General features: G+C 43.1%; 1 protein-coding gene across 1 annotated transcript in view; it reads left to right on the top strand.

The window, feature by feature from the left end:
* The first annotated feature begins 4,133 nt into the window (after window positions 1-4,133).
* LOC130473032 (calcium-activated chloride channel regulator 1-like) overlaps window positions 4,134-18,935 on the top strand; it is a 44,059-nt gene continuing 29,257 nt past the window's right edge. The window contains exons 1-4 of the mRNA XM_056844549.1: window positions 4,134-4,298; window positions 6,267-6,407; window positions 14,922-15,072; window positions 17,489-17,597. Coding sequence (XP_056700527.1) covers window positions 4,143-4,298; window positions 6,267-6,407; window positions 14,922-15,072; window positions 17,489-17,597 — 557 coding nt within the window. The 5' untranslated portion in view covers window positions 4,134-4,142. The remainder of the gene's footprint in view (window positions 4,299-6,266; window positions 6,408-14,921; window positions 15,073-17,488; window positions 17,598-18,935) is intronic.

Here is an 18,935-nt window from a genome sequence, read left to right as displayed (position 1 = left end):
TTGGGTGTATCAATAGAAGCATAACATCCAGACTGCAAGATATCATAGTCCCATTGTACACCACATTGTTCAGGCTGCACCTGGAGTATTGTGTGCTGTTCTGGAGGCGTCACTTAAAAAATGATGTGGTTAGAATTGAGCGGGTGCAGAGGAGAGCATTGAGAGGGATCAGGGGCCTGGAGACCAAGCCTGATGAGGAAAGGCTGAAGGATTTGGGAATATTCAGTCTGGAGAGGAGGAGGTTGAGGGGGGGTACATAATTGCTCTCTTTAAGTATTTGAAAGGCTGTCACTTAGAGGAGTGCATGGAGCTGTTCCAGGTGGGAATAGAGGATAGGACTCGCAATAATGAATATAAATTATGGGCAAAAAGGTACCAGTTGGATATCAGTCAAAAATGTTTTACAGTAAGAGTAGTTCAGCAGTGGTGAGCCCCCTCCCCTCACTGGCAGCGGCTGGATGAACACTTATCAGGGATGCTCTAGGCTGATCCTGCATTGAGCAGCGGGTTGGGCTAGATGGCCTGTATGGCCCCTTCCAACTCTATGATTCTATGATTCAATATAAACTCAGATGACAATGACTAAATACATAAATGGGAAGAAGTTGACACTTCCAAGGAAAATGGAGTGCAAACTAGCAAGAGACTGAACACGGTAGGAAAGAAAATGTTTAAAATTCCAGAATTTTGGATTGGTAAAACTATGTGCCTATCCGTACAAGAGTAATTTTGCATCACTAGGAAGTTAAATTATATCAGTGACCCCACATCACAATTTATGCAGTGTTGTATCTCCATTCCAATTCCAATAATAGCAATACTCTAATACTATCTACTCAAGAATAAGTCCCACTAAGTGTAATGGACCAGAACAGATTCTTGCCAGCCAACTGTGGCATTACAACTTAATTACTCATTCTCTGATCAGCAGAAAGGAGTTTTGAAAATAGATGCATGAAGAACGAGGGAAGTGTTGATCTGCAACAGGCTGAGAATGGCGTTGTCTGAACTTTCTGTTAAAACGGACTGAAAGAATCATGGTAATTTCAGACTAAATGGCTAGCCTGGATAAGCTCTGTTTTTCCACTGCGTATAACAAGGGTGTGATCTGCATTTATGTGACAAGCAGCATAAGAACTTTTTGCACACATCCCTATCAGCCTGGCCTTGTTTATGCAATTAATTGTTGTTCTTGGAGATGTTTCCTTCAAGAGCAACCTCATCTTTTCTTTCCAGATTGCATATAATCACATACATCAGGTGTAGCAATGTAAGGGTTTCCACAAAGTAACACAGATGTGTGTATGCTGCTATTTTTTCAGTCATTCCCATTTTATCTTTCATCCCACAACTGTCAGAATGCATGAGCTGTCCCACCAGGGACTCTCATGCATGTACTCTCAACCAGGTATAGTTTCTGTGGTAGTGTACAAACCAAAATTGGGCCAGATTCTCCATTTTAATGAGAACACCTCAGCCTGTCAGCTCCCATCTGTTATATATCTGTAATATATATTCACATTGCCATTTTAGTAGGTAGAAAATGAAGGAAATTAGTAATGTACCTAAGAATCAAACTGGATGAAACCCTAGAAGATGTGTGAACAGATCTCCTGAACATTTGTATGGGTAAGCAGCAGGCTAGGGCAGGGGTCGCAAAAGCGCTGCTCCCAAGCCACAAGTGGCTCTTTGGGCCCCTGAGTGCGGCTCTTCCCATGTGCGGAAGCAGCGCCCTAGGCCGGCTGAAGCAGCAGGAGGGTCTCCGAGAGAGGAAGGAGTGGCCCTTCCTCCTTCTCGCCCCAGCGCCATCCCCGGCGGCCGGAGAATGACGAGAGCCCCTCAGCTGCCACTCCCCCGTCTTTTCTTGCCTCCTGCCTGCGCGCCTTGGTTTGGCAGAGAGGGGGCTCCTCCCTCCCTCCTCCCTTCCTTCTCTCCACCGTGAGGAGTGAGGCGTGGCTGTCCAGTCCTCATTTTGGCCGCCGCCGCCTTCCCTCCTCTGTCTCTATGGGCAACCGGAGCTGGGCGACCTCTCACCCCCCACCTCCTCCTCCTCCTGTAGGCTCCGCCTGGCCCCGGGCGGGTGGGGAAGGCGACGATGCTTCCTGGGCCAGGACAAAGCTCGCTTCGCCCTCCCCATGCCTCAGACTGAGAGTTTGGAGCTGGTCTGGCGCATCGCCTTCCCGCCCCCCGCGCATGCCGCGTCTTGCCCGGCCGGGATCTTGCGGGGGAACTTCCAGGGTGGGGGGCGGATTTCGCGCCTTAATCACTGGCCCACTTGGAAGGGGTAAACTCTCCTCCTCACCGCCTTCCTCCTCCTCGTCCCCCTCAGGCGGCTCCCAAAAGTCCAGCTCCAGGCTGCCTTTCTTCCCCAGTTCCTTCCTTCTCTTTCCTTTCCCAGTTCTTTCCTTTCTTTCTGTCCCTCCCCCACTCTTCCTTCCTTCCTTCCTTCCTTCCATCCTTCCTCCCTTTCATCCTTTCTTCCCCAGTTCCTTCCTTCTCTTTCCTTTCCCAGTTCCTTCCTTTCTTTATCTCTGTCCCTCCCCCCACTCTTCCTTCCTTCCATCCTTCCTCCCTTTCATCCTTTCTTCCCCAGTTCCTTCCTTCTCTTTCCTTTCCCCCTTCCTTCCTTTCTTTCTCTCTGTCCCTCCCCCCACTCTTCCTTCCTTCCTTCCTTCCTTCCTTCCTTCCTTCCTTCCTTCCTTCCTTCCTTCCTTCCTTCCTTCCTTCCTTCCTTCCTTCCTTCCTTCCTTCCTTCCTTCCTTCCTCCCTTTCATCCTTTCTTCTCCAGTTCCTTCCTTCTCTTTCCTTTCCCAGTTCCTTCCTTTCTTTCTGTCCCTCCCCCACTCTTCCTTCCATCCTTCCTCCCTTTCATCCTTTCTTCCCCAGTTCCTTCCTTCTCTTTCCTTTCCCAGTTCCTTCCTTCCTCTTTCTTTCTCCATCCCTCCCTCCTTTCTTTCTTCCTTCTTTCCTTTCCCAGTTCCTTCCTTCCTTTCTCCATTCCTCCCCTCTCCCTTCCTCTACTAGCGTTTGCTGTTCTTTCCCTTTTCGGTTCTACATATTCATGCAAACAATCTTTTTCAAGCATGAACCTTATCAAGAGTAAATTGAGAAGTCGTCTTATTGATGAGAACCTGGAATCATGCCTAAAATTAAAAACAACAACATACAAACCTGATTTATCCAAACTTTCCAAGGAGATGCAAGGCCATTGTTCACATTGTTTGTCAGTCATTGTCATGATTTAATTTTATGGATACCTTACTTACAATTTAATTTTTATCAATAAATAAGATCATTATTAAGTATGATATCAAGTTTTATTCAGTACCTATAGTTTAATTAAGACTTAAAACTTTAATTAAAGTTTATTAAGTTAATAAACAGTGTACCTACCTATATAGTTTAAGTTTAAGAAATTTGGCTCTCAAAAGAAATCTCAATGGTTGTACTGTTGATATTTGGCATTCTTGACTAATGAGTTTGCCAACCACTGGGCTAGGGGAAGGGGGATCCTTCAGATCAGAGCTGCAACATGGGAGAAAGAAGTTTAATACTTTACCCCATACTGATTTCCTGGTCTCAGTCAATCCCTCCTCCCCACCTAAAAGCTGCTAATTGCTCTGCAGGATAAACACAAGGACCCGTTTTCTCAGTTCACTAAATCCCAGCACTATCAAGACATATTATTCTTGTAACGCTACATATTTAAAAGGTAAATACAATTGCTAAATATAATTCAGCTGGTAGAGAACCTCACCCCAATCCAGGGATTAGTCTGAGTTGCTTTTGTTCTTGCGTCACAGTTACGCATTTTTGCCATGCATAGTGATAAGACAAACCAGATATTCCAAATTGCTGTTTAGATTAAGTTTTGTTTTTAAATGTTTGTAGCGAATTAATGGCATGAGCTGGACAAGGAAATCCAACTTGTTGATTAACGTATTTATCCTTTGGAGATTTCCCCTGATTGTTAACTTGTATCCAAATATTGTATTTACTGCTGTCAAATTGAAGAATTTCCTTGACAGTTCAAAGTTCTGTCATAAAACACACACGGGTTTACTGTGATCGCATATATAAGTAGTTGCATACTTCTGTTCCATTATTTTTCTCACTGAGGCTGGTAACTGGTAAAATCAACGATGTTGGTTAATACATGGCTTCTTGCCTTGATGTTACAATTGCTACATGGGGTGGCAGGCTCTTTGGTAAAACTCAACAATGGAGGGTTTGAAGACATTGTTATTGCAATTAATCCTCAGTTACCAGAAGATGACAAAATTATCAACAGTTTAAAGGTGAGACTGTTAATTGTGTGAGCATTTTTTTTATTACATAGCTTTTCTATTAGTGACTTTCACACATTTTTATACATTGGTAAATTCATCTCGAATTCTGCAAGCAAGGATATGCTCATTTCAGGCTGCTATTGGAACTTTTCCCCAAGCTTCCTTAAATGTAGGATGCAGCAGTGGAACTCCCAGACCTATACATCCCATCTTCTGCATGGGTTTGTCTGCTCTATATTAGAATACAGGACTTTATTGTGAGGTAAACTTTGTGCCTTGGGTTTTGAATACTGGATGTACAAATGTCAACTTTACTGATTTTTATAATAATTGTGGTGTCTTCGGCTAGGTTAAGTATCAAATGTGAGGTTCACAAGTAATACAGAAGAAGCTTAACTATTCTGAGGTATACTATGTCTCTACCTTTTGAGAGGCAATGCGCCAACACTCCTTTTTTAATGTACAAACAGTCCATTTTCAAATGCCTTCAGTAACCTGGGTGCCTTAATCAATATAGATATCAAATTTCAGCTTCCTATCTACTGCAGGAGTGTTTTGGGGCGCACTTCTTGCCTCTTCCTTGGAGGAAAAGATATGTCTATTTCAGATATCCTCAGTAGTAATGACTTAGGCTCTGTATATTCCATTTTAAGTTAGTAAGATCAAACATACCAGGTTATACGCTTAAACAAGGGTGTAGCACAGTACAGAACTGCATAGGGGACACTAGTGCCACCATTTTTTTCTGGCCCTGTGCTTTTAACGGTAGCTTGACAGAGAGAAATTTCACAGGAATAGCATTTCTCTCTGTGCTGGGAAAAGCTTCACCTGATAATTCCTCTGTCAAGCTGGTGGATAAAGGTGCTGAAAAAGGGCGAGTAAAAGGCAGCAGCAACCCTAGTCACCAAAGATGAAATAGATGGGGCAAGTTGTCAGAGAAACAGGGATGTAAAAGAATGTAATGTGTTTGCCGATTTGGCTAGACTTCCAACAGATTCTTTTAAGCAGAGGTGAAAGTGTGGGTGCCATCAAACTGTGGGATGAAATTGTGCCTGCTAAATATATTTGACTTACAAACAAATTAAAGCGGGAAAAATAGAAGTCAGCAGACCATTCCTGCTGATGACTCAGAATGATCAGTCAGTGTTTCCTGAAATGTGGTAAATTAGCACCCAAGAGGGTACAGGAATTGAACAAATTAATTCAGGAGTTTGGAAATATTGGGTTTAAATATTTAAATATGTCACTTTGTACTTGTGACATTCCACCTCACTTTGAAGCTGGACTTTCTGAGAGGCTGAACTCATACTCTAAGCCAAAAGAATATGAACTTCAGAATCATTTCTGCAAATGACTTTGCCAGCTTGGTTTCAGTAAGAAGGGGGATATGTGGAAATAAGTTCCAGGTTAGACTGTGGGGTACTACTGAACAAATGTTTCCCTACCCAAAATTTGTTTGTTTGTTTATTCATTTATTTATACCCCACTTTTCTCCCCAATGGGGACCCAAAGCTGCATACAATATCATTCTCCCCTCTTCCATTTTATCCTCACAACAACAACCCAATGAAGTAGGTTAGGCTGACAGAAAGTAAGTGGCTCAAGGTCATGCAGCAAGATTCCATGGTAAAGTGGGGATTTGAACCTGGGTCTTCTTGAGTGTCCTAGTCCAACACTCTAACCAGTGCTCCACACCAAGAATATTCACAGATGTGTGAATTGAGCCTACCAACTTCTAGGAGGAATTGCAGAAGAGATTTCTGTTCCCTTTCTCAGAGAAACATGCAAGCTAAACATCAGGTAAGGAATGTTTCAAAATTTCTCCGCCAAAGGAACTCCCCCCAGAATTCACTAGTCCACTCCAACTTACTTATGTCACAGAATGGAACTGCTAGAAATATAAAAGGCCATATGCCATCCTTGGAACACAGCTCTGACACACACATTATGCTTATTTTTTTCCCCTTTTGCCATTAGGAAATGGTTAAAGAGGCATCTACTTATCTGTTCAATGCTACAGGACAAAGATTTTATTTCAAGACTATAAAAATTATTGTTCCTTTGACATGGACAAACAAAAATGAATACAGAAGAGTAACCATAGAGTCCTATGAACAGGTAAGCATGGGATATATCTAATTGCTAAATCCTGGTCCTCATGTGGATAATGAAAGAAAGGAGAGGAGCCACAGGTTCCAGTTGTAAGCGGAGTTAATCTTAGGTAAGCCTCTAAATCAGAGAGCCGCTTGTGGAGCCCATGAACATAGCACCTCAACAGAAGCACTTACAGAGGGAGTTGGTTTGGCTGAAGCAAAACTTCTTTAAACAAGGACACACAAGTAAAGTTGCTGTGTGAGTTTATTATTTGCAGTGAGCAAGTACTTCACATTAACCTTCTCGAAACATGATTCTGCAGAGTTTCAGGGAAGGAAACCTGATGAGTGCTACTCGTATGATTCCCATAGAACAGAAATTGTGGGTGTGTGCTTGATGCATAGAGCTCTTAGCCATCAGGTAATAGTTTTGTTCCCTCAAACTGAGTTGCCTACCTGGAGAAACTGAGAGAGACAGAGAGGTAAGAGGACAAGACCTTCAGGAATTTGCTAGAACTGTCCCACTCCTGTGCAGATAGCTCTTGTACTGTTTTGGAGAGTGAAAGTCTCTAGATTGAAGGACATCAGGCTATACAACAGCGCTTTCGCTTGTGGTTGTTGTTATCTTCTTTATTTGTGTACACACTTGTAATTTGTCATTTATTGTATCACCCTTCCACTTGGTTCTTGTTACATCGTCATTTTTGACCTTTTGGTGTTTTATTACATTATCATTATTGTTTGCAGAGCCGACTACTGTTTGTTATTCCAGCTTAACTGTACAGTTTTGAGTGAGTTTTTTGTACTATATTCTTGTTCTCATGATGGCTCAAAAAATTAACATGTTTACATTTTCTAATGCAGAGAGAGAAGTTATTGAAAGCTTTACCTCTGTTAAGCAACACAGAGACTACTGAAACTATTGATTGTGACAAACTTATGCAATTGTTGAAAAAGAAAGCTCACATTGAGCTTCATGGTTCTTCTTTGACTGATATCATACCTAGGGGGCTTCATATACAAAAATGTCCTGCCCTATTTTTTGATAACGTTGCTTTGAAAGAGAAATGGGCTGCGGTTCTCAATCGGTGCTCGATGGACCTTATGCTCCTTGTCATTGAGCAAGCCATGGTTGAACTTGATACTCTTACCAAAGAAATTAACGTTGTGAAAACTGAAATTAAAAAGGATATTTCTGAATCGGAATATAAGAGTCAAATTGACAATAATGAAAAAGATCTTAATTCATATATAGCCAACATAAAAATGTACAAAATGCGTAAATATAACAGAGACAGAGATTATTATAAAAAAAATAGAGTATACAACTGGAAATGGAAAGACTATGGGGTATTCTTCACGGAGGTTTGCTGCTGTTTCGATGCTGATTTGCGTCGGAGGCAAATTTTGGTTATTCACTCCAGATCCGTGTTTTCCCCCACTGAGCAAAATAAGCCGGGTTAAAAGAGAGGCAATCCAAACGACTTCTGAGCCGTACTTTCCAGTAGAAGAGCGTTTTGTTGCTCGGATGCCCATGAAAAAATGTTTGCTTCGCTCCCCGGGACGTCTCCTTTCTCCTCCCCCAAGAACGGTGATTGGCTGGGGGAGTTGCCACTCTAACAACATCGCACCGGCAGGAGGGAGACCCAGAGCAGACTGGCTGCCTCTCTTCAGAAGGGTGATGGGGGTTTTGGCTTGGATTTGCCGCTCTCAGGATGCCCCCCCAACACACACACACATAGGATCGCACTGGCTGGAGGGAGACCCAGAGCAGACTGGCTGCCCCTCTTCAAAAGGGTGATGGGGGTTTTGGCTTGGATTTGCCTCTCTCAGGATACCCCCCCAACAAACACACACATAGGATCGCACCAGCTGGAGGGAGACCCAGAGCAGACTGGCAGCCTCTCTTCTGAAGGGTGATGGGAGTTTTGGCTTGGATTTGCCGCTCGCAGAATGCCCCCCCCAACACACACACACATAGGATCGCACCGGCTGGTGGGAGACCCAGAGCAGACTGGCAGCCTCTCTTCTGAAGGGTGATGGGGGTTTTGGCTTGGATTTGCCGCTCTCAGGACACCCACCCAACACACACACACATAGGATCGCACCAGCTGGAGGGAGACCCAGAGCAGACTGGCAGCCTCTCTTCTGAAGGGTGATGGGGGTTTTGGCTTGGATTTGCCGCTCTCAGGACACCCACCCAACACACACACACATAGGATCGCACCAGCTGGAGGGAGACCCAGAGCAGACTGGCAGCCTCTCTTCAGAAGGGTGATGGGAGTTTTGGCTTGGATTTGCTGCTTTCAGGACACCCCCCCCCAACACATACACACATAGGATCGCACCAGCTGGAGGGAGACCCAGAGCAGACTGGCAGCCTCTCTTCAGAAGAGTGACGGGAGTTTTGGCTTGGATGTGCTGCTCTCAGGATGCCCCCCCAAAAACACACACACACAGGATCATGGGAAGAGTAGGCGGGATTAGGCGGATTTGGAGTGGTGAGTCATGAGCGGCAGCAGACGTAAGCAGCGCAGAGAAGCGTGCTGTTTCTCCCGTGAAAAATTGAAAATGCCTCGGGATGGGGGGAGAATCTGCGCTGTCATGAAAAAGCTATTTAAATCGGCTTATTGTTTGCTCCGATTCGAAACCGAAGCAAAATCCACCGTGAAGAATACCCCTATGTTTCCACTAATAGAAATAGGAATAGAAGAAATTTTGACTCCCAGTCAGAAGCCACTGGATCTGACCATGAGAGTACTGACTCGTATGGTTCCACCTTTCCCTCTAGATCTTATCAGCTTCGGTCCCAAGGAAGTGGAACAAATTTTCCCCATGGTGCACGTCCACGGACCAATCGGGGAAAGAAACGTTAGTGGTGAATTTGTCCTCTAGGAGATTATCTGCAAAAGAAATTGAAGTGTTAAATTTAGGATTAGGCTTTCTTCCCACTGTACCTTACTCTGCGTTCCAAACTAGAATTGAACTATTCAAGTTGTTTCGTGCAATAAAACTAAAAGATTTTTTCAAAGAAGCACCTCCTAGTCCTGAGAACATCTACCCCTTCAAAGCAAAATCTACCTTCAATCCTAATCCAATAATCATTTGATCAACACTTTTCAATCGTTAGTTACACAAGATGTGGAAAAAATTGAAAAACGTAAATGGCAGCAAAAATCTAACCTTACAGCTGCACAGAGACAGGTCCTCAATAATTTATCCAATGATCCGGAAATCTCGATTCGTCCAGCACAGGGGTCGGCAAACCGTGTCTCCCGAGCCGCATGCGGCTCTTTGGCCCCTTAAGTGCGGCTCCCCGTCCCCCCATCCGTCGGCTGAGCTCTGCCCCGCCCCTCCACCTCGGATGGGGAGGCTGTGGCGGTTTTTCTCTCTGGCCTCTTATCCTCTCAGCCCAAGAGGTCCCTCCCCCACCCTCAATCTCCCTCCTGGAAATTCCCCAAATGGCTGGGAGGCGGAAGCCTCCGTCTCCTTCTCGCCCCGTGGCGGCGGGTGTGCAGCGCTGTAATTCCAGCCCCAGGCCCGCCCGCCCATCAGCTGTTGGGCGGGGCGGATGTCTTCCGCCCGCGCCTTAATGGCAGTGGCTGGGGCCTGCGCCGCCCTGGTTGCCGCTTCTTCGGCACCTGTCTGGTTTCCCTGGCCAGGGGCGTGGGGGGTTAGAGGGGCAGCCGCCGCAGCAGCCTGCCAGCCAGCCACCGCGGGGCAGGACTGGACGGGGCTTATGGGCACTTCTCCCCGGCTGGCGGCCTTGAAGGGCTCCCCTGGGGCGGGGGCCCCTCAGCCAGGGGCATTCCAGCCCCCCCCAGCCCCGTCGAGCGCCCTTTACGAGCGGTGGCAGTGAAAGTCTCCCACGGCCTCCATCCCGGGACGACCTGCCGCCCTCCCGCCCGGGCTGAGCACGCCCTTCCTCGCCCCAGCAGGCCAACCTGTCAGGCACGTGGCAGAACAACCTGGGCTCCCGGATGGTCATCCAGCCGCCTGATGCCGCCGCCGCCTTCCGCAGCACCTACACCACCGCCGTGGCCGCCTCCCAGGCGCCCAGCTGCCAGTTGCCCCTCTATGGCGGCCAGCACCTTGACGGTGCCCACCAGCAGCCCACCTTCGGCTTCACCATCAACGGGAGCTTCTCAGGTGGGCACCGAGCCGCAGCCGCTCCCCCCCGAAAGGCAAAGACACCGCCTCCCCCCCACCCCGAGGTTGTGATCTAAGTTGCTAACCAGGGATGAGAAGCAGCCGTGGCCAAGACTGACAAATAAGTGGGGGGTTAGAAGCAGGGAGAGAAATGAAGGCATCTCACGGAAGGAGAACAGAATGAAGGAAGAAGAGTGTAGTAGACAATGATACTCTTGCATTAATCAACTTCATTCATACCCCCCTTTCTCCCCAGTGGGGACCCCCAGCAGAACTGCCATGTTTGATTCATGCACATTTTCCCCATCCAGATTCTCAAAACTCTGCATATTGGCCATTTATTAATGGGAGGTTTTGCTTTGGATTTGCCACTCAGGTGCACATTTCCCCCATCCAGATTCTCAAAACTCTGCATGGGGGGTTATTGGCCATTTATGAATGGGAGGTTTTGCCTTGGATTTGCCACTCAGATGCACAACTCAACAATAAGCCCCCCTGCAGAGTTTTGAGAATGCAGATGAGGAAAATGTACAGTGTTTGTCAGTCATTGTCATGATTTAATTTTATCGATACCTTACTTACTTTTTTCCCTCCTCAGAGGCCATTTCTACCTACTGGCTTTCTTGTCGATAGACCTGGACTCCGAGGAGGGGAAAAAGTCCCCCTTCAGAGGCCAGTCTACCCATTGGCTTCTATGGGCCTCCAGAGGCCAGGTCTACTGCCAAAAAAGCCAATGGGTAGACCTGGCCTCCCAATGGGACTCAGCCGGAGGCCAGGTCTATCGATAGGCTTTTATGGCGGTAGACCAGGCCTCCAGACGAGGACTCTGGACGGGGAGGGGGAAATGGCAGGGACTTACAATTTAATTTTTATCAATAAAGATCACTATTAAGTATGATATCGTTTTATTCAGTGTACCTATAGTTTAATTAAGACTTAAAACTTTAATTAAAGTTTATTAAGTTAATAAAAAGTGTACCTACCTATATAGTTTAAGTTTAAGAAATTTGGCTCTCAAAAGAAATCTCAATCATTGTACTGTTGATATTTGGCTCTTTTGACTAATGAGTTTGCTGACCCCTGGTCCAGCAGATAAGGGAGGGGCAATAGTGGTATTGAGTACTGAATCATACAGAGCAGAAAACATGAGATGGCTTTCCAATGGTAACTTCTATCAGCGGCTACCTAATAATCCATCTTCAAAGGTCTCCAATCTTATACGTACAGTAGTGCAAGAAGGTCTTCAACTTGGGTACATTGACAGCAAAACTGCTGATTTCTTATTAGTGTCCCATCCTAAAGTACCAGTATTCTATACTTTGCCCAAAATTCATAAAAATTGTACACACCCTCCTGGGCGCCCCATTGTTTCCTCCCGGGGATCTTTAATTGAACCATTTACAACATTTCTTGATTTTTTTCTACAGCCATTTGTGTCGGCCACTCCTTCTTCCATATTGAATTCGCAAGACCTCATCCAACATGTAGAAAAATTTATCATGCCTCCACAGGCAGTTTTGGCTTCTCTTGATGTTACAGCTTTGTACACTAACGTGTGCTTAGAAGAGGCAAAAAGCATTATAGCCTATCTTTTAGACACCCGCAGTAACCTATCTCCGCCCACTCATTGTCTATTAGAAATAGCAGACCTCATTTTTGAGAATTTTTTTTTCCATTTTGAATCGGACTTCTTTCTTCAAACTAAAGGAGTGGCTATGGGGGCCTCTTGTGCCCCCTCCATAGAGAACCTATATATGATTCATTTTGAGAATCTCCACATTTCTCATAATAATCCATTTTTGTCCAACGTCTTGTTCTTTAAGCGTTTTGTGGATGACCTTTTGTTCATTTTTGATTCTGAAGACTCCTTTAACAGGTTTGCTCTATGGATTAATGCTCAGAATATACATCTTCAATTTACAGGCAGTTGTCATTTTGAAAACCTTGCATTTTTGGACTTGGACATTTTTGTTCAGCAGAATCGAATGATGGAAAAAGCATTGGCAAAAAAAAAATTACATTATTTATCTGACCATCCTAGGCACTTGAAGAACAGTTTGCCATTTAGCTAGTTGCTCAGATTAAAAAGAAATGCCACCTGTGAGAATGACTATCATTCTGCTGCTTTGCGATTAGGAGCAACATTGACTAAAAGAGGATATCCTGAAGCATACAATCGTGTAGCTAGTAAGGAAAGAAATTCACTCTTTCAAAAGAAACAACATGCCACCACGTCTAAAGTGTTCTGCTCATTAACTTACAGTCGCCATTCTAACGCGATTCAACAATGTATAAGAAAACATTGGCATATTCTTAATTCGATTCCAGGATGCAAGGATTTTCCCTTGTTTGGTTTGCGTCATACAAGCTCTTTAAAAGATAAGCTTGTACACTCTGATTTATTATTCTAGCAGAAGTTCACTGGTAGGGCACTTTAAATGTAAAGGCTGCTCAGTCTGTCCTTTAAGTCTCCCTGTCAAAGAATTCAGATCAGGTTCCTCTGATTTTCGGTTCACACTACAGCATTTTTCTAATTGTGGTACCAACAAAGTGATTTACGCAGTAACCTGCAGTTGTTCTGTTTTGTACATTGGCAGCACCATGAGACAGGTGCGTCTCTGTATTGGAGGACACCGCTCGCGCATACACGCCCGCAATCTTGAGGCACCACTAACTAGCCACTTCTTAGAAAAAAAGCATAGCGAGAACGATTTGAGATTCTTCGTCTTGTGGGTATACAAGGACCATCCACATAATGTCAATGACGTTCAAAAAGTACTCTTACAACATGAGAAGCATTTCATATTTCTCTTTAATTCACTTGCACCTTATGGACTCAACACTGAGTTCGATTTGTCTTGCTTTTTATGAATGGCTCCTTTAATAATGAAAACAAGGCTTTATAGAAAAACCTTTTTATTCACACCCTGTCTCATTACATGAACAACTAACAATGAAATAGCAGCCCAATTCGGGAGCGGGGAAATTTGATGTTGTAAGCTGTATTGCATATTTGAAGGTAAGATATAAACTCTTAGTTTTATATAATCTTAGGTAGTCCATAAGTAAGTTATTTCTACAGTTAACTTTGCATTTTATAATCAGGCCGAAGAAGCCACTTTTGTGGTGAAAGCGCTGTTGTATATCCGGAAAGGCGTTTCCTCCGATTTGCCTGACTACGCAAGCGTCTAGCAACAAGCCAAGCCGACTCTATTGGACATTGTTCCCTTATCGTGAACATATTGAAAGTATTGTGACTGTTTGCTGTTGCGTTCACTTGCTTGCACCTTTTTCACTTGTTCTGTGAATATTGTTGCTTGTTGTTGTTGTTATCTTCTTCATTTGTGTACACACTTGCAATTTGTCATTTATTGTATCACCCTTCCACTTGTTTCTTGTTACATCATCATTTTTGACCTTTTGGTTTTTTATTACACTATCATTATTGTTTGCAGAGCCGACTACTGTTTGTTATTACAGCTTAACTGTACAGTTTTGAGTGAGTCTTTTGTACTATACCACTTGGAGGTTGGCAACCCTAGGTGTGGGTAGGTAACACAAGGAGTGAGTGGGTGAGATGGATGGAAGGAAAGAGACAAATGGAAGTAATGGTTATGGAACAGAATGAGGCACTGAAGGGGGTTCTGTGCTGGCAAACTGCCTCTCAGTGCAGCATGGAAGGGGGTGTTGTATACTGCCTCTTTAAATGGTTAACAACGAACTGGCTTTGTGGGAAGCAGGAGGGAACAGCTTTACTTATTTGCTGGTAACCTGCAGGTGTGCTGGGCCTAGAAATCTGTTCAGAGCCAGGCTGGCCTAAATGAACAAGAAACTGAAAAGCTTTTAGTTAATTTATTTTCCAAGCAAGTTACCTGCCCTGAAGTCTTCATTAAAAAAAACTGAACTATTAAGTTAGGGAATTTGGGTGTTTGTTGTTCCACTATGCAATAAGAGGAGTTAAAAGGAAGTGGAGTTAGTTGCGAGGAGTGCTGTGGGAGGAGCTGGCAGGAGAAGGGAATGATAGGAAAGAATGCGAGGTGTAAAGTGTGTAAAGTAAGTGTGCAAGAATGGTGAAAAGCAATGGAGTAATAGCCATGCTGGTCAGGAGGCTGCAGTGGGGAGGAGGAAGGTGAAGAATCACTCCCCTTCATCCTGTTCCCTCAGTGGAATTCCACTAGCACAAAAGGTAGGGGGAGTGATTTTGCCTGCTTCCCCCTGCCAGCTGCATTCTCACAACCTGCATGGTTATGACTGTGTGGCTATTATGGAGAGCACAATTAAAATCGATGGCCATTTTGCCTCAGCAAAGTTGCTATAGAAGATTAATATTAAATAATGTACTGCCATTCCATTTCTTGGTAATATATAAACCTGGCCATTCTTTACTTAGGCAGATGTCATAGTGGCTGATCCTTATCTGAAATATGGAGATGATCCATACACCTTGCAGTATGGCGGATGCGGAGAACCGGGACGATATATTCATTTCACATCAAACTTTCTGACAAATAACAGTTTGCATAATGTTTATGGACCACGAGGTAAGACTTGCTGATTTGAATTGCCATTTAATCTATCTGCTGTCTGGTTAGGGTTGCCATCCTCCAGGCATTAGCTGGAGATCTCCTGCTATTACATCTGATCTCCAGCCAACAGAGATCAGTTCACCTGGAGAAAATGGCCACTTTGGCAATTGGTTTCTATGGCATTGAAATCCCTCCCCTCCCCAAACCCTGCCCTCCTCAGGCTCCGCCCCAAAAATCTCCCACCGGTGGCGAAGAGGGACATGGCAACCCTATGTCTGGTAAAAATAAGGCTGTTACTCTAACTGTAGTTTATTATTTAACAGCCACTTTAAAGATACGCTGTTATAATCAAGTTAGGCCTAAATTCTCATTTACATACAGGCACTGTTTTTGCACTGGAATACTGGACTTGTTGATTTGAATTGCATTTTTTGTTTTTTCCATTAAAATAATAATCAAGTTTAGGAAAGATAAATAACAGGATAAAAATAATCCTGAGAAGCCATTAGCAGCCTTAGTTTATGTGGTAAACATTTATTTATTTAATGTTTTTTTTTGTTTTTTTTACAAAACATACACTGCTTTTCTGCCCAGTCAAGGCCACAAAGGCAGCTAACAATAAAAAACCAAAGCATTATAAAATACATCATAAAACCAAAACTGAAATGCATATATATAACACAAAGACATCAATTAAAACAGTACAGTATAGCTCTCGTCTCTCTGCTGTACTTAAATGGCTAAGTGTGAACAAATTGAAACTGAATCCTGACAAGACAGAGAGCCAAACTAAATGTGATGGCATCCTTGTGGGCTTCATGTCATTTTCAAACCATTTTAAAATGGCGGCAGCATCCTCATGGTGGTCATGAGGATGCCATCACATCTAGGTTGGCCAAGAGGTAGTGCAAGTTGGTAAGACTGAGATATTCAGGAGAGCATTTTACATAGATAACAAGGTTGTACATTAATGAAATGGTTCAGAAAGATGCTTTGGTAAAGGGATAGAGAGTATGGACTATACTATTGTATATAATACATATTGTCCGTTTCTATAAGTATAATCCTATGTTAAACAGCATTTAACATGTTATTTTAATGCTTATACTTTGCTTCAGTTCTGTTTCAGACTTGAGAGCCAGGTGGTGTAGTTGTTAAGAGCAGTTGTTTGGAGCGGTGGAGTCTGATCTGGAGAACCGGGTTTGATTCCCCAGTCCTCCACATGAGCGGCGGAGGCTCATCTGGTGTACTGGATTTGTTCCCCCACTCCTACACTTGAAGCCAGCTGGGTGACCTTGGGCAAGTCATGTTCTCTCAGCCCCACCTACCTCACAGGGTGTCTATTGTGGGGAGGTGATTGTAAGCAGGTTTGAGTCTGCCTTAAGTGGTAGAGAAAGTCGGCATATAAAAAAACTCTTCTTCTTCTGCTTCACTTCAGATTTCTGAAATCCAGAGTCCACTGCATTGTTTACTGGATGTCTCATCCTACTGATTGTATTGACTTACACTGTGTAATTTGCCTTGAGTCTCAGTGAGGAGGGTGGACCATAAATAACATTAAAAAAAATAGAAAGCAAAAAGGAGAGGTCATCGGGGGAACACCAAACCAAACAAAAAAGTCTTCGTTCATTGGCAGAAGATGGCGGTAGGAGACAGATGAATAATTGTCTCACCACGACTAAGAAGGCCATCACTTGGGCTGTCAATTAACAATATTTGAACTAGATTCATCACCATATTTTCAAGCATTTCCACATTTATAAATGTCGGCTTGGCTCCCATGGAAAATCTCTTCTGTCAGAAGGGATTTCCATCAGTGGAATGGGACTTCCTCCCCTCCCCCTCCATCTGCAGCCCCAAATGCCCCCCTAGTGCCACTCCTGGGAGATGGTGCCCCCCAAGCAACAGAATGAGGGGGAATTGGAAGTCTGCAGTGGGAAGGGGGAAATCGGCAAAAATCACCCTGTGCACCCTTTTGTAATTCTGCAGGTCATGTACCAAATAAAATTTTACCACCCCTGTACCCAGGCCTTGTCCAGACCCTAGTTTTCTTTTCTTAACTTCAGTAAAGACCATATGTTAAGTTCAAAGAGGAATGTTTCAATGAACTGCTCTGCCTTTTCCACACCATGCTTTAGTCAAAGCCATTAACAGTTGACTTAAAAGAGGTGCAGCTGCAGAAAACTAACTAAAAATATTGCCATTTTATAGTTGAATCCTGCAACATTTCTTTTTTCTGCATGTGTTTAAAAGATATAGGAGTCCTAATACTGAAAACCTGGCCAGCACTGTTCTAGTTACCCAATTGCTGTTTTGTCTGTGCAGTGTTTTTCATTTGAGAACTTTTGGAGAAAGTTGCCAATTAACATCTAACTATATATTGTAAATGTAAATAATTGTGTACTAATTTGTTTTTACTGATTTTGTATAGGTAGAGTCTTGGTCCATGAGTGGGCTCATCTCAGATGGGGTGTATTTGATGAATACAACAATGATGCACCTTTCTATACTGCTGGACAAAACAAGGTTGAAGCAACAAGGTACCAACCCAAATATTTGGGTTGATGTGAATAATATATATATATTTAAAAGTTTTATTAATTTTTCACAAAAAATAGCACAAAAACAACTAACAAAAAAATACATACACCATACATTTTAACATCTCAACCCAGACTAACTTAACAGTAAATCAACAGACATTTTTAACTGGGTGAGCATAAACATCTTTACAACCCTCTCTTTCCCACAAAATAAATGTAATAAATTGGTCTTAAAAGGCTATCCATTATTAAATCGTACTGAATATCATATCTTCTTATATTGACTTATTTATATTCACTAAGTTCTACTATATTCTATATCTATCTATTAATTAGGCAGTTTCAATTCAGCTCAAACTTAAACTACACAACATAAGTATTGTATAACTTCCATTTCTTCTTGAACTCTTCAGTGGATCTTTTATTCACATAATTCGTCAGCTTGGCCATCACTGCATATTCTGCTAATTTATCTTTCCAGTCTTCTATGTTTGGTCATTCTTCTAATTTCCACTTTGTAGCAATAACCACTCTTGCAGCTGTAATCATGTATCTGAACAATTCCTCTGTATACTTGCCTATTACTGATGGTAAAATTCCTAACAACATTACTTTAGGGTTCATTGCAAATTTGATCTTCAAAATTTTTTGCATTTCAGAATGGATTTCACACCAGAATTTTTTCAACTCTTTATATGACCACCATGTATGAAAAAAAAGTTCCATGTACTTCCTTGCATTTCCAAATGTCCAGATGTATTCTTGTTCATCTTTCTAAAGTCAATTGGTGTGATATACCAGCGAAAAACATTTAATACCAATTTTTTCTCAAAGACTAACTCGCTGTAAATTTAGTTGCCTTTGTCCATCACTGCTCTCATTGTTGCATCGTGATCTCTTTGCCAAAGTTCTGCATCTATTTAACCATACATGGCTTGACTTGTTCATACTTTGTATCATATTTGAGTGAAAGCTTATATATTTTACCCAAAAGATTCTACTTATTTTTCATTATCAAATTTTCAAATTCTGTCAGTTCTCTTATCTTACCCTCTACAAGACAGTCTTTCCTTAATCCTGAGACCAGTTGACAATATGTTAACCACCTTATATTTTCGTTCTCCGCCTTCATTGTTTCCCATGTTTTGATTTATCCACATGTATCAAGAATATCCTGGTATATTACATAATCTGCACTGTCATAATATGGCTCTGTTGGGGACATAAGTGGTGAGGGTGTAGGGCTGAGCCTCTTCTTATTTGTCAGCCATAAATTTAATAGGTTATCTTTGATTGCATGTTGTGTTTCTTGTCTCTTGTGAATAATATTTTGAT

The sequence above is a fragment of the Euleptes europaea genome, chromosome 2 (genome assembly GCF_029931775.1).
Source record: "Euleptes europaea isolate rEulEur1 chromosome 2, rEulEur1.hap1, whole genome shotgun sequence".
Taxonomy (NCBI): domain Eukaryota; kingdom Metazoa; phylum Chordata; class Lepidosauria; order Squamata; family Sphaerodactylidae; genus Euleptes; species Euleptes europaea.
The sequence above is the reverse complement of the archived record's forward strand: the minus strand, read 5'-3'. Positions and strand labels throughout refer to the sequence as shown.